Source organism: Phodopus roborovskii, unplaced genomic scaffold (genome assembly GCF_943737965.1).
Source record: "Phodopus roborovskii unplaced genomic scaffold, PHOROB, whole genome shotgun sequence".
Taxonomy (NCBI): domain Eukaryota; kingdom Metazoa; phylum Chordata; class Mammalia; order Rodentia; family Cricetidae; genus Phodopus; species Phodopus roborovskii.
In genome coordinates this window covers 75,297-97,763 of record NW_026125169.1, presented here as the reverse complement: position 1 = coordinate 97,763, position 22,467 = coordinate 75,297, and the positions used below count along the sequence as shown (strand labels likewise).

The 22,467-nt window shown below is 36.2% G+C and overlaps 1 protein-coding gene across 1 annotated transcript in view; it reads right to left on the bottom strand.

Annotated features, from left to right (window-relative positions):
• LOC127226439 (anoctamin-3-like) overlaps positions 1–22,467 on the bottom strand; it is a 112,596-nt gene that overhangs the window by 27,493 nt on the left and 62,636 nt on the right. Inside the window, exons 11-14 of the mRNA XM_051190476.1 lie at positions 7,711–7,793; positions 7,188–7,328; positions 6,123–6,287; positions 574–610 (exon numbers count right to left, since the gene is read on the bottom strand). Of these exons, the coding sequence (XP_051046433.1) occupies positions 574–610; positions 6,123–6,287; positions 7,188–7,328; positions 7,711–7,793 (426 nt within the window). The remainder of the gene's footprint in view (positions 1–573; positions 611–6,122; positions 6,288–7,187; positions 7,329–7,710; positions 7,794–22,467) is intronic.

The window sequence follows — 22,467 nt, the reverse complement described above, 5'->3', positions numbered from 1 at the left end:
TCAGTAAGGGGCATGGGAGGATGAGTGGTAGATGGAACTGGGATCGATATGTAAAATAACACAAATATTAAAAATATAAAAAATGTTCTGAAAAAAGAAGCAAAGCTATTTTCACTACCTTCTACCTAACTAGAAAATGATGTAGAACACATATTTCAACTCATGCATTCTCACTCCAGAGCCTAAACTCTGCTTGATGGAAGGAAAGAATCAAATCGTTTCCTTCAAGTTTTCCACTCACCTCCATACACAGGTTTAAGTGTGTTTGTGACACCCCCACATACACACACACACACACACATCACATACACATGGAGCTGGGTGAAACTGAGAAATCTGGGGAAAAAATTTCCAAGTAATGATAAATAAGTATCCTAGCTACCTAATGAATACTTTCTGATGACATACATTGCCTCTTTGTGCTGTCTAATGTAGATCAATTTCCAGCCGCACCTCTCTGTAGTTAATTTGCACATCTTTGTTTAACTGAAGACATAAAAATGATAGAACACACAAAACTATGTGCACATAGTTATTCAGTCATTACAAGCAAAATAAAGGAAATGAACTTACCTAAGTTAGTGAGGAGGTACGCAATTTTTTCATAAGCCTGCAAAGGAGTATACAGATAAATATTCTATTTTATATAGTGCTAGAATTTACCTTCTTCAAAGAAGTATTTAAAGTGTGTCTATGAAAGGACACATTTTTAGCAAAGGAAACATATTTATTAACACACACACACTATGTAGTGTGTGTGAATACACACAAAATTGCTGAACTATGAATGAGCTTAGAAACATGTATATGTATACATGTGGACACCTTATTACCTGCAAAATAAATCTTTTCGACCATCTTTATTTACATTGAATACTTGCCCCCTAAACTAAGAGAAAAATTGCCAAAATTCATTCAGTTAGCTAATTGCTGAGATAGGACTTAAATCTGTCTCCCACTCCAACCTTAGGGGATCTGATACCTTCTTCTGGCATGATCAGGTGCCCATACACATGTGTCATACACATACCCAGACACATGTATATATACTTAAAGTAAATTAGGACAAAAAACAATAGCCATACCAAAATATTAAAAATTCAAGAAATGTATCTAAATACTTAAAGAATTTTCCATATTCTCTGACTACTCTTTCAATAAAACTATTGCTATTTCATATTAGCCATGATCTGAATGTACCTCTTTTTAAGTCCAAGACCCTCTTGAGACAGAGTATATTAAGTAAACATTCTTCTCTCTCTCGTGCAGCAGTTTGGACTTATTTTATTTCTACTTATGACCTAACATTTGCAAATTTTAAACAGGATCACTTTGATTTTGTAAGCCCATGTTATTTTCATAAAAAATGCTCTTTTTCATGCCCCCATTATGAGTCAGAATTTTAGTAGGATGGACTTTATCAGCTTATGAATAACTTGACCAGCCACTGTTTGTCAGTATTGAATGTCCTCATACAGACTGAAAACCAATTCTGTTGAAATAGTTGCCATTTACAGTATTTCACCTGTGCCAGTACTTTAATTACACACAACGATTTTGCCAAGTGAGTATAATAATCCCACAATACTTTTGATCCCACAGGGGATCAAAACTGAGAATTCTGAGCACACGGCCTGGTAGAATAAAATACTAAGTAAGAAGAATGGTAAGAAGTAAGGATGTTCTTTTATAAACACCTTTTACCATTTATTCATTGTCTTAGTACTTGGTATATAGAGCCTGTCTACAATTCTGTGATGAAATATCTTTAGGTGGATGCCCAAAGAGATGACAGTAACATTTGGAAGATAGTTAAAAATAGTTGTTTGAAACTTATCCAGGTTAGTTAAGACCCTGAATATTTAAGACCCAAATGACTAATTGGTACCACCCATATGCTATATTCTACAATCAGTACACAAAATGTTAAATCTAACTATAAAAGCAGGAAGAACCCCTGAGTTAAACACATTCAAATGTATGGAATATAGCAGCAACTGTGTTGAGAGAGAAGATTGTGTGTGAATTTGACTACATGCAATGAAATGGCTATATAACTCGGGAAGGAAAAGACAAACAGGATCACAGACAACCATTCTGATTCTAATCCCTACATAGTACACAGGATACCACACTGGAGAGCTTCTAAAGTTACATGTTACATATAGTAAGCAGATTTTCTGTGAGTTCAAGACCAGCTTGGTCTACAGAGTTTGTTCCAGGACAGCCAAAGCTACACAGAGAAACTCTGTCTTGAAAACCAAAACTAAAACAAATATGTTTAAAAATGTCCAGTAGAAAATCCTTTTGGAAAACAGGACACTTCCTTCAGTAGCAAGAAAGATTTTCAAGCAAAAATGTGGACTGGGTAAATAGCTTGGGAACATGAAGAAGAATGCACAGCTTCTGAGACTGATAGTCTCATAACAATGGACATAGACTTTGGTCAGGAGTGGCAGAAACAGTAGAGAAAATCAGTAATTGTTAAGCCAGAGTAATCCTGAAGAGAAACCAGTTTCCAGGGCATTTTTGACCATGACAATCACTTTAGAATTCATTCTGAGCTTAGAAGGAATAAGCGTTCTACTAATGCTGTAGTGGTTCATTATGTAAAAATAAACTGGGAAGAAAAGAGCAGCAAATGCAGGAAGGGCAGAACAGGGAGTTTTGTGTGTTATAGTGCATGTTGTCTCTGCATCAGAGCATGACTGCCCAGACTCCACTGTGAATATTAATTCTATACAGACTAGCCTGCAGAGTCTAAGAGACTTGTCTTCTAGTATCTATTACTTCCAGACTCCTAGAAACCTTTAGCATGGACATGAGCACATCAAACAAGCACATTGTTTTTTAAAAAGTAAAATCTTTTACTAAATGAATCATTTGGCCTGAATTACTTTCCTAGTTAAGAGGTGTGGCCCAAATCTTTGATCCACTCAAATCTATAATAACATATTTTATACCATTGGTGATGAGATACCTAGCCATTCAGGAAAGATAAATGTATATTTTAGGATTTCCATTGAAGTGATTGGATCTTTGAAGGAAACATAGTAATGAATGCTCTGATTTCTACAGGTAGATGTTCAAGATGGAGTGGACAACAGAACTAACATAGATGATTTACATTAGCTAATGTATTAGAGCCCCCTACCCCAGTATTATATTCTCTGTCTATTAAACACATTTATAATCACATAAATACTCAAAGGAGATCATTCTTTGAATGACTTTGTAGTAAAGGTTTGGGTGACTTACTCCTGGAACTTTCAAAGCACAAGAGGGCATCTGCTTAGCCCTTCCTTCCTCCCTTTCTTTCTCTATCCCCCTCTCTCTTTTTCCCTTTCTTTCTTTTGTGTTTTTATTTAAGAGTTACTCTTTATTTACAGTGCCAAGCAGCTATTATTTTACTATAATATGACAAAATTAAGTAGCAAAAGTATATATTTTTGGGAGAATTTTCACATTTTTATTTTCCTCACAATACTTTGCAGATGTAATACGAACTATGGTATCTACAGCAACATGGATAGAGTCAAAGTCTAACAAAGTCAGAAAGGGGGGGGGGTCTAGGAAGCAACTGTTTCTTCAAGTTCTGTCCTCCTAGATTTTTAAGATGCATTTTTGGCAAGTGAATGTTAAAGGAAGAAATTGAAAATTTAATTGTGTTTGAATTATTTGTGATCTATTTCTTGAAGATGAATTTTCTCATCTTGGCTGTGTATCACTATTATTTTAAATGACACAAATTAGTGGTTTTAGGGACTGACTGGATCAGAATCAGCAAAGAATTTTAGAGTGTTTTGTTTGTGATACAGTTTTCTTAGCTCCACAAAGGAGCTACTGAAGACAATTTGATACATAGTTTGAATGGCATATGCTGTTAAAATTACTTTCATGATCAATATAATAAAAATATGTTTAAATTTTAATTGCAGTAGAATGCACTGCTTTTCCTCAATTGAATATTTATTTAGACATGTCATGATATATATATATATTTCAAACTGTGCATGCATTTGGGAAAGTACAGCTTTTGGTTTAGTTTAAGTTTAAATTAAAATATAGCTACATACTGGAAAAACACTAAGAATATAATTTTAGCAACAAAAATTAACTTGGTCACATAATATACAGGATACTACAACATTGAAAAGTAAAATACAATTTACTCAAATGATATATTTTAAATGTACAAACATTAAAAAAAAATAAGACATGTGGACCTAGATTAAAACATATCAACAAACAACAAGAAGAGGAAGCCATGCCCTTGGCTAAGTAAACTCAACATTTTAACAGTAGGAGAAATGTATTAAGACAAGCAACAAAAGAATGTTCACAAAGATAGTGTTTAATTCTTCCAGGACTTCCATTGATGGGAACAAAAGGCAGTTCAAGAACCTCATGACAAAAATAAAAACAAAGATGTAATTCTGTTCTACATATGGGACCTAGAAAAACTGTATGGAGGAAGTGATCCTTAACTGCTATTTTCAGCGATGAAGAGATATTCTCCAAGGATACAAAAGGAAAAAAGAACATTTCAGACAGAGAAAGCTCTGTGAATCAAGAAACTGGGGGTGTGAATTAACAGAGTACAGGACCAGAGAAAGTGGTTCTTCATGATGAAATGCAGACAAGAGGGCGGGGGGAGGTAGGGAGGGGAGACGGGTGAAAGGGGCAGAGGAGGGGCAGCTTTAGACAAGAGAAAGGAAAAACAGGCTTAAATAAAGCAGTGTCTCATTTATTAAGCTAAAGAATTTATAATTTACATTGGAGGGAATGAAGTTCATTAAACAATCTCAGGTAAAAAAAGAAATGTTCAAATATGTAATTGACACAGACTCTTTCAGCTTCTTTGTCTGTGGCCAGTGAGAGAAAGTCTGAGAAAGACACAGGAAGACTGAGTTGTTAGGTGCCTATTGCTAAGCAAAAACTGTAGATAGGAGAATCAGCAGAGCCGGGATAATGAAGATTCAGAAACAAAATTCACAGGAAATCAGAAATAGGATAAAAAAAGAAAATAATGCACTAGAATAGCACATGATTTGTGTAATACCTTATATTTCCTGAGAGCCTAGAAGACTCCTGATTTAAAGACAAATGCTTGATGAATTAAAGTATTTTTCCATGCCTACATTTCATAACTTAATGCATTCAGATTAGAGCTGAAAAGCACATTAGACTAAAAGAATATTTTTTACTTAGGCTCAGTCCTTCATAAGCACATTTTAAACATGAGTATTGAATTTAACCTGAAAATAACAAGATAGATGAACATTTTGATAATATAATATTTGACATTTTATTGTGTTCTTATTTTTTTAAGCTCTCAAATTAATCCTGTATATTCATGTGAATTAAAGTTTCTAATAGTTTGTGAAGTACCTTAATATTTTGGATAGGAAGCAAATAAGTAATTTCTGAAGAGCATTATTAACTGATTGACTCTGAAGAATATAAAGTTATTTTCACACTGGTTGAATTGGCTGTATACTTACATTGCTTATGCTAAACCCACTCAAAAATCTTCTGCATGATAGTTGTAAGAGGGAAGAAGAATTCGTAATATAATAATCTTCTAATATCAATGCAAAAAATGTCTAACGAAGATATGAGAATGGAGAAAACTTGTTGAGCCTGAGTTCTCCTAGCTCTGGGTATTTCATTTGCAGTATTAAAAAAGACTTATGCATCAGAGTCACTGAGTAGAGGTGGTAAGACTGTAAGGCTGTTAGAATGAGTGACTTGATAGCTGAATTAGGGTTATCCTTAGCTATCTTCTGAGGTCTTCCCAGGTAGACATTCACTTTAGTGACTTTAGTCTTTGCTTTGTGTAAATAAAAAGTACATTAGGCCTTTATCCAAAATAGACACATGGTACAAAATATTTTAAAGAAGAAAAATGGTTCAGATAAACTTTTTCTCACTATGTGAGACCTGCCTCAAAAAAATAAAAAATCCAATGAATAAACAAAGCTGGATGAACTACTTCTTGTTAAAATGAGCTGTTTGGAACAGAAAAATATATGTAAACACACACACACACACACACACACACACACACCACTTTTCTCACTGTCTTAGTGCCTATTTAAAAATTATCCATGAACACTTACAAGATTCAGCAGCATGATGATTATGAAATTGATACAGACAGCAGCAGCCGATGTAGCAAACTGCCAGTGCTGTTTGATGAAATTCCACTTGAATGATGCAAACTGTTCCATGACAACCAGGCGGTATACTACAACTGCAAACACTGCTGTGATGACCAAGGAGATCTGTATGGTGGGGGAGCAGAGAGGACACCTTGTCTTTTGTGTTACTAAAGTATGACAAGCAAACCACCCAATAATACTCCAAAAGTTGAAGGTATCTATTTTTCTGGGAAAGGATATGTAAATGATATTGTCTCCTTTAAGGGAGAAAGTTAAACTAGAATTATAAAACAATTTATTATTTAAGCTTAAACATGCGAATCTAGTTAGCTAGATTTAAGCATTACATTTGCAAGCACACACTTTATCTGTTATATTAAATGAATAAATAGTAACTCATTGCTAGAGCACCCAGGGCCTGTATATAATGAAATAAGTAAATTAGGGAATAAAAGAAACTGAAACTAAAACAAGAAATATTTGCATTATTTTAGTATAGAGAACAATTATTACACTAAAGTGCAAATTCTGTCCAAAGTTCTTCTTTCATATAGACTGCTTGGTTTTAAGGAGATATTTCACTCTCAGAATTTCCACTTAACTATTCTTCCAATAAGTGTTTCATTAAAAAGAGATGCTCTAATAAAATGTCACAAACTGGCTATGGTGTCCACATATATGTAATGTGGTGTGTGTGATACTGAAAAGAATACATTTCTTTCTTCCTTCCTTTCTTTCTTTCTTCTTCTTCTTCTTTTTTTTTTTTTTTTTTTTTTTTTTTGAGAAGTTTTATTAGAAAGGGAAGGGGGATGAGGAGGAAGAAAGAGAAAAAGAGGTAAAGAGACACTAAGACACATCAATAGAGGACAGAAGAGAAATGAGAGACAGGAAGAGTCTTGCCTGCCTCAGGGGAACAGCAGGCAAACTTTTGCATTCTTAGGAGAACAAGATGAGCTGGCATGCTGGACTATCTTTCTAAACCTGCAGCCCCACAGCTTTCTCATGTAGATGACAATATTTTACCATGAAGAAGATTCCTGAGACAGATACAAGAAGACGTGTGACTTTGTCAGATGAAGGTTGATGAGGCTCAGGTTTTCCTGTGATGGGGTTTATCACCTCCATCCTGTAATATTTTGCTTCAAATTGGGGGCGAAGTGTTTCCTATGGGAGAAACTAAGGTTACCCAGATAAAATAGCAAGACCACAAATTAAAACAAAAAAAAAAAAAAAAACTTTTAAGAGTTAATATGAACTCTTAAACATAGCCAGCTTTTGTGTTGTTTGCTCAAAGATACAACTTTTTAAAGAACAAGGCCAATTATAATCCAAGTAAACCTCTGGGTGTATTTTACTTAACACATTTTTCTTTGGATACACTCTAAGAAAACATAGAAATAGTTTTAACAATATATGCTTGACCCTTGACCCCTGTTAGCTTCATGAAGTGAGGAATCTTGTCAGTGTAATATAATGATGTGCATCTGATCCTGCTCTGTGCATTGATCCCCCAGATTCCTTAACTTCTTCTGTTCTTATATCTTACCTCCTCTTCTTCCCATTCAATAAGGTCCCAAGCGTAGGTCAGTATACTTCTTCTTCTTTTCCAAAACTCAAGGAAGACTGTGGCTAAAACATGTAATATAATAATATGAGGACAGTTGGATGGAAAGAAATGAGAGAGAGACAGGAAAGGGGGAAGGAGAATATGAATGAGGCACAGTTTTAATTAAGCATTGATAATATGCCATGACTTCTAATCAAGGACAGTTTAAATTTTTATTTTGGACAATAACACAGAATGTTAAATCACATTTTAATTAATATTAGTCTCAGACACAGCTTAACAGTTGAATTGCCTCTTAACATCCCTTAAAAGCATCTACTTGGGTAAGACGCATCTTACTCAAAATTTAAATAAAATAGAGGTGATTTTGAATGACTGCAATTTCAAAGCAAAAAGGTTCAGGAGCAGATGCTGAATCTAGACAAGATGGTATTTTCATTGAACCCCATATTGAATTGGGCTGTGTGTTAAAAATCCATTCTCACCAAGATACAATCGATTCATGCATGGTTTATTTATTTGAACTCTCAAATGAGTCCACAGTCTCACTTTTTAAACTTAATTAGAAAGCTTCCAGAATAATTTATTGTGCCAGATATAGAACAAGGATAAAAAGTATTACTTAAAATATCCACTGAATTTATTAATTAAAAAAAATCTAACTTCAGAAATTATAACAGTCATTGCTTCTGGTAACCACCCAAAATGAGGGATATAGTGTATTCCTTCTTTAACAAAAAGTATATATTAGTTCATGTATATTACAAAAATATTAATTTGGTACTTAGTTTATAGATTTTTTTTGATGTATGTGTATGTAAATTATACTTTAGAAGACAGTTTCAGGACTGGGACTATGAATCAGGGGCAGGGATATCTCTGTGAATTCTAGACTAGCCAGGATTGCATACTTAGAATTTGTCTCAAAAACCAAACAACTCCAACAGCTTTAGAAAACTTGTAAATCTTTAATTTGGAGCTTGTTTTCAGTGATGGGGAGAGAACTCCTCTACCATCAATCTACAGTATCAAACAGAAGTAAGTAAATACTTTTTTCTTTTCAGATAGTTTTTCGATATATATGTCAGGCTATCCTAGAGATATCTGTGTTGCTAGGACAGCCTCAACACACCTAATGTCCTGCTTCAGTCTCCTGATGACTTTAGAGACAGGGATTAACAGAAAAAGACAAAACTAATTAAAAAAAATATGTTACTTGGCTAGATTCTCATACCAATACTGTGGTCTACCCAGGTTTTATGATGTTGCAGTATTTTTAATCCCTATGGTTAGCAGTAGGAGTTTGACTTGCATGACCATATCTCATTACATAATTAGTTTCAAGTTGGCTATCAGCACAGATTATAAACATGGGGATTAGACCTGAATTGACAGGCTGAGAAAAACAAAACAAACAAACAAACAAAAGCAAACAAACAAAACCCTGAACAGCTTCCTAGTACAACTGTCTTATAGATGACTACAAGGAAACAGTGATTTTTGAATAGAGCAGGGTGATTGCACATATGCATTCATGGCAGTGAGAAGAGGTAGCAGGCTCAGGCCAAGACAAAAGTACAGAAGAGCAGAGGTGGGTTCCTGAAGGAATGGAGGAAGCATGGAGTGAAATCCTGGGTGAATGTGTGTTTTGACATAAACAAGGGCAGTCAAGCAAGGACTCTGACACCAATTGGTCCATGGTAAATTGGCAAAGACATTACCAGTGTAGGCCAGGTTCAAGAAAGATTGGAAAGCTTTCCTCAGAAACCTGAATGACACTTTATGAGGGATTGATCAGTGTGTGCAAAGACTAACAATTACAGCCTGTTCCTCCAACCTGAGAATACTAACCTACAGAGACCTCCTACTGAGAGTAGCTAACCCTTCCCTATGTATTTTACCTCAGAAACATGAGGTTCTGGGTTGTAGTGGTAGTGATCAGAGAGAATCCCACCTGCCAGCTTCTTGTATGTGTGTCTCTGTGTATGTCCTTTCTTTGCTGGCCCTAGCCAGTGTTTCAGGACCCAAGCCTAAAGGGACATAACAGGCATTATCCACATCATCCACCTTTAACTAAGAAACTATTGACCATTGGGAGCTGTTAAAAGAATTAAAGTCAGTTTTTGTTAAGGGTGTCCCTGATAAGTTGAACACACTCCAGTGGAAGGTCTCATGTCCAAGTTTGTAAAGGCAGCACAAATTGGATTTGATGGTATTAAAAACATACACAAAGTTGTGTGGGTACAAAAGGGTGGTTGATCTGGGAGGGGAATAAATAAAACTAAAACACATTGTACAAAATTCACAAAGACCTAAATAATAATTTTAATTAAAAAAATACAAGTTTGGAGAGAGACCAGCCTCTTTCCCTCTATTGAATTGTCTTGTCCATATACAGTGTGAGGGAAGTTGCCTTGTCTTATTGTATCTTGTTTTGTCCTTGTCTCTTGGAAGTTTGCTCTTTTCTGAAGGGGAATGGAGGGAGTGTATCTGGGCAAGAGGGGAGTTGGACGGAGCTAAGAGAAGTGAAGGAAGGGGAAGCTATGTTCAGTGATATTATTTATGAAAGAATCGATTTTCAATAAAAAAAATAAGTAAAAGGTGTGGCTTGCTCTTAAAAATAATGAAGATTTGACTTACTGGTACACATGTTGCCCAACATCATCCCAGAATAGAAAGGCAATTTCAAAGGCTGGGAATCAGGGATGGAAACAGTTAATGCTTTTCTTTTCTCAAAGTTCATAGGATTTCTTCCCCCTATTCCAACACACTTCTGCCAGTCTCTGCCAGCCTAAGTAGACCTAGAACTGAGGATTTTGGTTCCTTAACCTGGAATTATTGATATACATCACCATGTTCTGAGGGAATTTCATTGTCAGTACAAAGACTAGGATATAAAAGGTCTGTTGAACTGGAATCTAGTTCAACACTGAGTACATACCATGGGGTGCCAAGGGTCTAGAACTCTAAAAGACCCATTTGACAGATTATGAATGTAGCAAAGCTATTTTAATCATCTCGTGGTAATCAGTGGAGGAAAGTTGGCATGAACAGTCGACTTTGTGGTCCTCTATGGTTATCTACTCTCTGTAGCAAGCAATGGATGAAAGAACAGAGGATCATTAATGACAAGAGCCCAGACAGAGTTCAGAAGAACTCTGTGGGAACACTGAGAGACATAGAAATCAGAAGTGGACAGATTTATTTTGCTTAATATCTTACAGTATGGGGAAAATTTAATGTCCAAGCTATGCCTAGGCTAATTACTTCAATACCTCTGGGAATAACCATATTGCATTATTGCATTAGTTTTTTTGTTTGTCTTGAGACAGGGTCTCACTATGTAGCTCTGGCTGTCCTGGAACTCAAGAGGTAAACTAGGTTGGCCTTGATATTAGAAATTAGAAATTTAGCTTGGCAGTGATCACACACACCTTTAATCTCATCACTTGGGAGGAAGAGGCAGGCTTGATTTGATCTACAAAGCTACCCTGTCTTAAAAATTAAAAAAAATATATAGGAAAGCAAAAAAGAAAAAAATATTAGTTTGCTTTACCCTCCTAGGTACTGGGATTAAAAGTGTGTGCCTCTATACCTGGCTCCACATTAGTATTCATTTAAAGCTCCTAAAATACTGATAGTTGCACACCATGTCCCAGGAAAAACAGTTGTACTGATAAAGAAATGAAACTGCAATCAACATCACACTTCTTGACACAATAGAACCTTAGCACTAAAGCTATAGGCCAAATTGACATTAGTAATGACTAATACTCTCCCTCAGTTTGTGACTATATATAAATCATGTAAAAATTTAATATTCAGTCTCACAATTATTAACAAAGGTCTAAATTTCATCTGTTATACATTATGTGAGCTACAAAGATGATTATTGACTAGATTAGAAACTTGGGATTTTTAAAGCCAAAGTGAACTGTGGAAGTCAGCCTACTTCTCAGACTATTACCTATATATCATGCAAAGCATCCCTCAGTGTTACTAGGTGAAACTGAGAATTGAGGTGCTTATAGGTGAGAATAGAAAGCTGAGAGAAAGTTGTAATAATTGTAATACTATTGTGAAATAAATGTCCTGGAGATGTGAGGAAACAGAAAGAATAGGAGAAATCAAATCACATGGTACTCACAGGAGGATAGCCTGGAGTACAACGTCAACAACACAGTAGCCCAAAATGAACATGGCAACAGAAGTGTGGGGCAATGAAGAAGGGAAGGGATGCACTAAAACTTACTTATTGAAAAATAAACAGGCCAGGCAGTGGTGGCATATACCTTTAGTCACAGAGCTAAGCAGTCAGATGCAGGCAGATATCTGTGAGTTTGAGGCCAGCCTGGTCTACAAGGCTACACAGAGAAACCCTGTCTTGAAAAACCAAAATAACGATAATAATAATAATAATACCCTAAGATAAAAGTGAAATCATTGTTAATTTTTAAAAGAGAAAAATATTTCAATGCAGGGCCAGACATGGGACAGTTTAGGAGTGGAACTTCACATAGGCCTTTCTTTGTAGATGTATAAGATACGGTATTGTTATGAACATGTAATGCTCATGGAACATATATTATATCTTAATAGTAATTGTCTGGGAGAAGTAGATCACAGAACACATGCATGTTCTGCAGAGCACAGACCTGTATAGAGGAGCATGCTGTGATCACCTGCTTTCTCTACAAAGGAACGGACTATTTATGTTCGTCATAAATAAGGGACTGGGCACAGAGAGCTCATGGTTCCTTACTTAAAGTAAATAACTACAGAACAGAATCACAGGCTCATGGAAAGGTGTTTAGGTGCTTCTGTAGTTTGTTTCTAGTTATTTATTTATTTATTTATTTATTTATTTATTTATATAGAAGTCACAAAAAAGGCTATTGTGATTGAATCCTATCTGACCCTCATGTAAGTTTAACAAACCTGCAAAAGCTTCTATAATATTCAGCAGAGTTTAATTATTAGTTCTTCATTTGATAGTTTTTAGTTCTTAATCCATCCCTGTGTGTGTGTGTGTGTGTGTGTGTGTGTGGTTGTGCATATGTGTTTATGCAGAGGCCAACAGAATACAATGGGTCACCCTTCCTTCTGCCTTATTTCATTGAGAAAAGTTTTTCACTGAATTCCGACCTAGACTGGTAGTTAGAAAATCCCATCAATCCTGTCTCTGTACCTCCCCTCAACCCCATCTATGACATAGCACAAAATGAAGGTTATAGGTACATGTATGACCAGACCCAGCTTTTTACACACTTGTTCAGAGGTGAATCAGCTCTAACACATGCACATTACACATTCTTACCACTAAACCATCTCTCCAGCCCCTGACCTTGTTACTATTTTCCACATTGAATGGTCTATAAAGGTTTGTTAAATGACTAGCATCCAGGGATTTAACTGCCACTCTTTGTCTTGTGCTATTTGCATTATTACAGGCTTTCATATTATGCTCTACTGGGATATTATACACTGGGATAGAATATCAGTCATTGACCATAGATGCCATCTTTCCTTGTCTGTTTTGGGTTTTCAGGTATAAACTTCTATTTTATTTAGAAAAAAAAATCACTTAAAACATTCTGCAAACTACTTTCTTACATTTCTAAGGGAATAGAGGATTTGAAAGCACGGAGAAAAAGGATGAAGTCCAAACACAAATGATGCTAAATATGTCTGTACATGGAGAACAAACTGAAATTCCAGCTATTCTGTTCATCAAAGGAGATAAAGCCTTGGAGTCTTCACCAATAATTCTCATATGAAGCAGGGCAATTCAGAGCAGCAGACTTCCAGTTTGGACCTCACCCAAGTGTAGCTGAAGGCCTTCTTTTATTCCTGGGATTTATTTTCGGTAACATCCCCAAGCACAATGTGCTTTCCCCATGCAGTGTTGCAACACCACTACACACAGGGTAGAACCTGGAGACCTTGCAGAGCAGGTTCTACATTTAGAAAAACAGGCCATGAATATGGTATGCTTCAAATTCCCAGCCTGGGGTACATTCCTGTCTGTTTTGAAGCAAATATCTTATAGGAATGCAATAATGGCCTAGAGATGGCTTCTGGTGAAAAGCCTGTGTGCAAGAAGAATGTTCATGAAGGGGAAGATCTGAAGCCTGAGCTCAGTGCTGCTTACCCCGGGGGGAACATACCTGGGACTAGTCTAGACTTGTCAGACTTATTTCAAGTGCTCTCTCTAACTTCAACATTCAGTGCCTCCCCTGACCCACTCCCATCCTTCTGCCTTCTCTAACATGAAGTAAAGATGGTAAAATAGTCAGTCTTGCTAATTTATGGAAATAGTCACAAGTTTCTGAAATCACTAACTGTCTATTCACCCACAGAGAGATAAGAAGTTATGCCTAATGAATGTCATGCTATGTGAAACAAGGAGAACTGTAGCTAGGTAAGGTGGCATTCCCCTGTAGCTCCGGGAAGCAGGATGCTGGATGCTGGAGGCTGAGGGTCACTTAAGCTCACGATTTGAGCAGATATGAGGTAAGAGCAGAGAGAGGGAATGGGGGAAGAAGGGAAGTAAGGAGATATGTTAGAAGGGGCCTGGATGAAAAACTCTCACTACAATATCAACCAGATTAGTCTCTCAGCTTTGATGCTCAAAGTCATCATGAGAGGGAGATAACTCAGTGTAAACACATCAAGAATTTGAGCTTTGATTCTCACTCTCTTCCATGGTGGAAGGAGAGAATCAACTCCAGCAAGCTATCCTCTAATATCCACAGGTATGTCCTGGCATAGGTGCACATGCATACACACACACTCACAAACATACTAAATCCATCAATCAATTAATTAAATATAATAAAAATTAAAAATAAAACTAAGAAATCATGTGACTTAATTTGATTTTGAAATTTCTATATTAAATAATTTTTGTAGCATCACTTATTCAAATTGAGTTGGGTACTCACACTTCAGTTGCTAAAATATTAAATATATCTATACAATATATAAACATGGAAGCTTTCTACCTTTGCTTCTTTTCTAATAGATATATTATTTTACGTGTGTGTGTGTGTGTGTGTGTATGTGTGTGTGTGTGTGTGTGTGTGTGTGTGTGTGAGTGTACACATTCATGTGCATATGAGCAGGAACCTACAGGGCGGAGTATTGGATACCCTACAGCTGGAGTTACAGGAAGTTGTGAGCCACTGGATGTGGGTGCTGGTGGGTGCTGGGAATTGAGGTTCCCAAAAGAACAATAAGAACTCTTAACTGCTGAGCCATCTCTCAGCCCCTAGGGTACATTCTTATTAAACAGGTATAATTTTGTTAATTATGACACCAATTTTCTTCATGTTCTTTTCTCACTTTACCTTTCATCTATTTTGTTCAACATTTTATTTTGTTTTTCTTTTTTTTTTCATTTTCAAAACTAGTTTTATTTCCTATTTTTAAAAATTTTATCATTTCTTCCTATTTTACATATTAATCCTAGTTCTCCCTCCCTCTCATACTCCCCAACCCCCTCCCATCCCATTCCTCCCCACCACTGTACAGGGAGGGTGATGTCATCTAGGAGGGATCATCAAAATCTGTCAGGTCATTTGGAGTAGGGTCTAGGCCCTCCTCCCTGCATCTAGGTTAAGGGAGTATCCCTGCATGGGGAAAGTGTTTCCAAAGTCCTTTTGCTCACCAGGGATGTTTGTTTTGTTTTTCAAGACAGGAGTTCTCTGCTTTGCTTTGGAGCCTGTCCTGGAACTAGCTCTTTAGATCAGGCTGGCCTTCAAACTCACAGAGATCTGCCTGCCTGTTCTGCTTCCTGAGTGCTGGGACTAAAGGTGTGTACAACCAACGTCCGGCCAACAATTTTTATTACAAATGTAACACCAAGCAGAAATAACTGGACCAAGTGTTTTGCTGAAATCTAGTTTTACAGGGGTTTGTGCCAAATGAATTAAGCTTGTACCAAAGCACACATAGTCATCACTGTCCCACTAACAGACAGCAACTATCAACATAACCACTCCCACATTGTTCTCATCAGTATATTTAAGACTAGTATCTTAATGGTGCTCAGAGAAAGGATCACAGCAGCTGTAAATTTATATAAATGGAAGAGAGACCTGAAAGAAGCTTTCCATCTTCATCTATTGTTAATATCTGGAATAGCTTTGTCCCCCAGAAAACTGCTCAAAAAATGAATTCTTCATTTATTTTTCCTGATTGGCAGATATAAGGCACCTAAACACTATTAAATATTTACTTTTCCTACCTTTAGGCTTTAATCTGGGCTTGGATAGAGTAACTTAGAGCATACTGAGAAACACAGAAAATGCCACAAATTATAAAAATTACCAACTTTATTTGCATAAAAAACACAATAAAATAGGCCTTATTGATAACTTCTCATCTTTAGAATACCTATAAGTGGCACTGGACAAAGAACATGAGTTAAATTATTAGGAATCTTGTAGGCTTAAATGACGCCTGTATTCTTTTCTAAACGAACAATCTTGGGTAAATTAAAAAAATAGTAAATTTCCATTTTGAACTTAAAATGAGGATAATAAATAAACTTCATAAGGACTTCTGACAAATTAAGATACAGGCAGTTTGTCAGTGGCGTATTTCTGTTTAATGGACTTGAATGGTATACTGAATTCCAATTACCGGTTTTAAACTGCCAGTTGGAAACTTGGGTTTCCAATCCACACCTGCATTTCACATTTTATGTTTCTTGGTCTAAAACTCATGTACGTCCAATTTTTCAAACAATAATTGATCTGCTCATAGTTTGCTGTGTCTAAAAGCAACATATAGACATAATTATATTCCCGCCTTTCTTCTAATAGGGGATGGCAGAGTGGCCCTGGGTGCTTCTGAGAGCAGACAATAATAGGACGATGGAGTCAGGATGTGCTTAGTTTGTGCTTAGGAAGGCACCTATATGTGCTACACAGGAACTTTCATATGTTGCCCAATCATTTTAGACTGTGCTCAAGTAAGGCTTGTAGCAAGGGATCCTGAGGAATGTTTTTGGCATTCCTAAGTTGATTCTCTCAGCAGCCATGCCTGGGCTTGTGTAGTAATTTGCATTTCCTCCATAGGGCTCAACACAGACAATAGAAGAGAAATAAGTTTTGAAATATAGTGAGCTTTGAACTATGGAATTTGTAACAATCTTAGAAATGCACAGTGCATTCAGCATTTTAAAGCTGAACAAAATTTTCATGATCAGTAATCAAAATGACATTGACTTAGATATTCTGGAGGGAAAGGAAAACATAATTCTGCCTAGTACTCTTGAGTAATGTTGTTGATTGTCCACTGAAGAAGTAATATTTTTTTAAAAAAGCTCAGAAAAATCAAGATCAAAAGCATTCCAGAGAAGTATCAAGAAGTATCAAGAATTGATAAAATGTGATTTCTATACCCTACTTTTGGTATATTTCCTTCTGGAGCCCTTGACATTTGAGGTTTTCTCTTATTACTTAAAAAAGTGAGAGAGCATCTTACCCATGTTCGTTTGAAGTCACAGACCTAAATGGGAAGGTATTTATTTAGATGTAGATTGCCACACCAGGCTACCATTTTCCTTACTTTTGTGCCTAAATTTGTGTTTGCATATCTTGTTTTCTATTTTTTAAATAGGTCTTCAAAATTTTTATTCCCTTTCTTACAAATAGGTAAAATGCATTAAAAACAAATGGGGGTGATGATGGCCCATAACTGTCTTTCAGAACTGAGGATTAGGCAGGAAATTATTAGTACAAGTCTAGCCTAGGCTACATAAGGAACTGTTGTTTTGCTACCCAAACATATACAAAAAAATTCCCTGTATTTTGTGGACCTGCTACTCTATCACATGATCTGCACATTTACTCATCAAGCCTTTGCCACAGTCCCATTTGTAAGAAGTTACTTTCCTGGCAAACACATTAAAGCTCAGAAAGTATAGCAAACTTGCTCACAATGAACTTGACTCAAGTTGCTCCGATGTCTGTGATCCTGTTACTAATTTTAACTCCAGGTTTAAAGCAGGGGATTCATAATATCCCTGTATGTCACTCTTTCAGGATTCTTTCCTGACTCAGCACAGAAATATTCTTTGTTTGCAGCTAAGCACCTCTAGGAAAGGAGTTTAGTTAAAAATCAAGTCTTTTCACTGGGCTTTAGAAAGGTTTTAGGTTCTTTCAGTCTTTCAGCGGATGAAAAGACCAAATGGCATTGTCATGTGGTGCCTGTGAACTTGATTTAAAATCCTCTTTAGTCCATGAATAAGTGTCCCTTTCCTCTGATGCCAGAGTTTGAGCCAAGAAGTATACTAAGATTCCTCTTTTGGGTACACACTGGTGGTGTAGCTTCTTGAATCTCCATTGTCCTCTCTAAGTTACAGCTCAGTGGTGAGATCCCTCAACACAAACTCCTGTGTGATATAGCAGATGTGATTTATCTAGGTAACTTTTTTCCAAGTAGAAAGAAGTGATTTTTTTTTCTTCAGGAGTTTCTGATTATCTTGCCTTGGGGACTTAGGAAGTTTGAATAGCTCACAAGCGTCTGTTCCTAAGAGTGCTACACCAAGTCCCATTACTATTAACCTGTGAACTTTGCTGCCTTTTTACATTTATGCCTGGCTATAATTTCACTATATAAAATAGGTCAAGATAGAGTGAGTGTTTGATCACTTAGGCAAGGGTTACCAAAAGGTACTTGACTCCACAATGAAATAGAGTTTAAAGGAAGAAGGCTTGGATACTTTTATACTTCATCACACAGGAGTGAACTGGCTATGGTACCTGTGCACAAAAGAATATCATGATTTACTGTAGACATCTATGTAAATTTGGTATGTGCAAAGATACCCTTGCAAATTCTAAATACCCTTAGATACTAGGAAAGTGTTCTACTTTGAAATTATTAAATCAGCTGGTATCCAGAGATTGCCTAGACAATTCAGTCCCACTTTTTTCCTGTCACCATACACAACTGGCACATTAAATATCATTGCCCCCTTAACCCTACTTTTGTTAGTTATTTCAAGGAACTACAAATTTCCAAATCACCTCTAACTCTCCAATGTCCATTCCTCCATGGAAAGAGAACTGCTTTTCTGATGAACCATCTTGCCATCTTGTCTCCGATGGCATGCTCAATCAATAGCTAAGTAGTTTCTGCTTCCTTACATTCTTGCTCTAACGGTCATTTGGCACTCCCCTGAATTCCCACTTTCCATGAAATGCTCTCAAGTGATGGCTGTCCCTAACATCAATAAAAAATGAAGAGAAGCTTTTGAATGTTTTGCTCTTAACTGTGACCCAGGACCACTTCATCTCCTTCAAATATTCACAGGTTTGAATATTCATTATTGATTCATATCTCCTTCTGCCTGTCAGTGTTATAGTCATCTACTTCCTGGAGACGCTCACTCCACTTCTCTAGATGCTTTTTAACTCATGGCTTAGTGTAAATCTGACCAACCACTCTACTAAAATAGCTCTTGTAAGCTACAATACACAGAGGCACTTGTTCCAATAGCCTTGCTTCTGAATTATCCAAGCTGCTTTGATTCTTAATGTCCTCTCAGGGTATAGATATAATGGACCTAGTCTAATTTATTATTTATAGATTCTATTTGTTTTTTTAGATACATCCTATTTTTCTTTAATTATTTGTATGTGTATGCACGCATGCGAGTGGGTGTGTTCGTGTGTATATGTGTGTACGTGTGTGTGTGTGTGTGTGTGTGGTATGTGTGCATGAGTGACCTGTGCTTTCAGGTATCTGTGGAGGCCAAGGATTGCTATGGAGATGGAGTTCCCATATTTTCTGCATTCTTGGAACAGAAGATGATATATTCCTTTTTTAGGGTCAATTTCTGTGGCTAATAACACTCCCCTAATTATCTACTAGAGGAAACAGCACAGGGTGGTATATACAAATGTGTTCAAGGAATGTCTTCCTTTGTTTGAAAATGGTCACATATAGTCCAGGCTAGCCTTGAACTTATAAGTAGCTGAGACTGTCCCTGAACTCCTTTATTCCCTGACTCAACCTGAAGTGCTGGGATTACATATATATGCCCCTGAGTCTAGGCAAAGTGTGATTTTAAATGAAAAGTATACCATCAGGTTTCAGAACTAAATGAATCAACAAGAAAAAATGAATCAACTAGGTAGAATACTGATGTTAATATCACTGATGTTAAATTTGTTCTTTATTTATATATACATCCACTCAATCATTTATTGAGACTTTGTTAAGCAATTTCTGTACACCAGACCTCTCACTGTGAGCCTCATTCAGTTGTGTGCATGAAACATTGATGGAAATGTAGCCAAAGTACCTGCTTTCCTAAGTTGATATTAAAAAACACATACATACACACACAAAGTAAGATATAAAGTATTATGTAAGTAAATAATACTATGAGGAAAACATAAGGAAGGTGATATTAAGATATGTTAAAAAGTGAGGGCTAGTTTTACAAAAGTTATGATCACAAAAAGCCTTCCTATAGGGAAATGAAATCAATTAAATATAAATATCTCACTTATATTTTATTCAATGAGTATTATTAACCAATTCCTATGCCAAGAGATACAAAAAAAAGTTCAGAATAATTCAAGGTTTTGAACTCTTTGTTGGTTTCATTTTAACTTCTTATCTTGGCTATGCTAAACCTCAAGTTCCAACATCTCAAAATAAAAATGATCCTTCCTGTCATTAACTGGGTCCAGGTGGTGTCTTCTCTTCCTAATTTAAAGTCATTGACTCCCCACAGGCAACTAGTGTGGTAGGAGTTACTTTCTCTGTTTTACAAATGAGAGGGCAGCCTTAGAAATGTGACTAGCTACAGTTATGAAATGAGCAAGCTGCAAAGGCAGGACTCAATAAAGAAATATGACTCAGTGGCCAAACTTGCCTTACCACGCACACAGCTGCCTCCCTCAGTATGAGAACTGAGAACCGCCAGAATGAGCCTAAAAAGTCTTACACTGAATGATCAGGTGGTAGGGCTGTACATTGGAAATCTATTCTGCTAACATAAGCAGAGCATGACCTTGTTAATAAAGAAAACACTAAGAAATTTATTTTTAAGTGCTTATGGAACAGCAGCCCACAAATCATTTTCTACCTTGTGTTTACAGAAATTGAAAGGTAGCTAAATGGACACAGTGGGGAACTAGTGTTAGGCCTTATACCATACAGGAAAATACCAAAATAAACTGTTTTTGAATATCCCTATTGCATTTATATAGTGCAATGGGTTTGTTTCACTATAAACTGTATTTTACTTTTTATGACTAACATACTGAGAGGATGTGCTCACTAAGTAATAGGGAAGAGTTTGTTACAGTAATATCATTTCTTTGAACTATAGGTTGACATAAAAGTCAAAGATCAATACAGAATCTATCACTTAAAGTTACTTATAGTGGCTTATCAACTTCACAACTTTCCTTAGCATGCTTATGTCTGTATGCACGCAAGGATGTGTTATTGCATGTGTATGTGGCTATAAAATGGTGTTTTCTTCTAGAACAGCTTTAAGTGTGGTTACAAACTACAGGGATTTGATTTTAAACCCATAATCTATAGGAATATATGTTCATATTAAATTTGACTTTAAAATCAAGAAATATTTCTTCCTAGTGTGGATTATAAGTCTTCACTAATGAATAATAAAATAGTTTGAATTCATAGATAGTATCATAATAGGTATGCATAATACACACATACATACATACTACATACATACACACACACACACACACACACACACACACACACACTGTTAAATGTATTATCTCATTTGGTCTGGTTAGTGAAATTGTCAGAAATTGCTCTTTGGTTGAGATTTTCAGGAGAAACTAGCCTTACCTAGCAGGTCATATACACTTGGAACTGTACCTCAGTGAGTGTTTTTGGAGACATCTATCTATCTATCTATCTATCTATCTATCTATCTATCATCTATTTATATTTATTTCTATCTGTCCATCTGTCTGTCTTTCTAAGTAATTCACATATAGCTTCATGTGAATAAAAAGTTTCTGGTCACAATCAACCTTAATAACAATTAATGTATACTTTACAGTTTTAGGTTTATTTCTAGGTGTTCTCATGATGGATGTTAAAGTAGGACTTTTCCTTACCATTCGTTCTAATCTGATGGTTTTGGTTGTAGGAAGGTACTGAACTCTTAGCTAACATCTTCAGGAAAGGGTCAAGACAACTTTGACATTCAGGGCTACCAAAGAAAAGAGTTGGAACACAAATGCTTTGCAATGTTCCTGCCTCTCACCATCTATATAATTACTACTTTGAAGTCACAGAAAGGGATAATGACATTCGTGCACATACCTAGGAGAAAGTCGAGGAATACAGTACACTCAAAGCTGTTTGTTCATACTCAGTTCCTTGATTTCAGACAGGGAATATTCCCATTCTCAGTAAATTCTTTGCCTGGCAACTTGATAATCTGAAGATAACCAATTGAACTCTATTCAGCCATCGCTCAGCAACCAGTGGTCTGAATGAGTTTAACTTGTTTTTCTTCATGCCAATGTAGACACAGCTTAAATATCCTTGGAGTGAATACTTTTTTTAGGAGTTTAATTTCTAATCAACCTCTGTATTTGGGGTGCAGAAGATTTAAAACTATAGAGTTACCTCATCCTTTTCTGAAACCAATCAACATCAGATTCCATACATTCATCTCATTTTAGCTGAAGTTTTATTTATTCCTTCAGCAGTCAA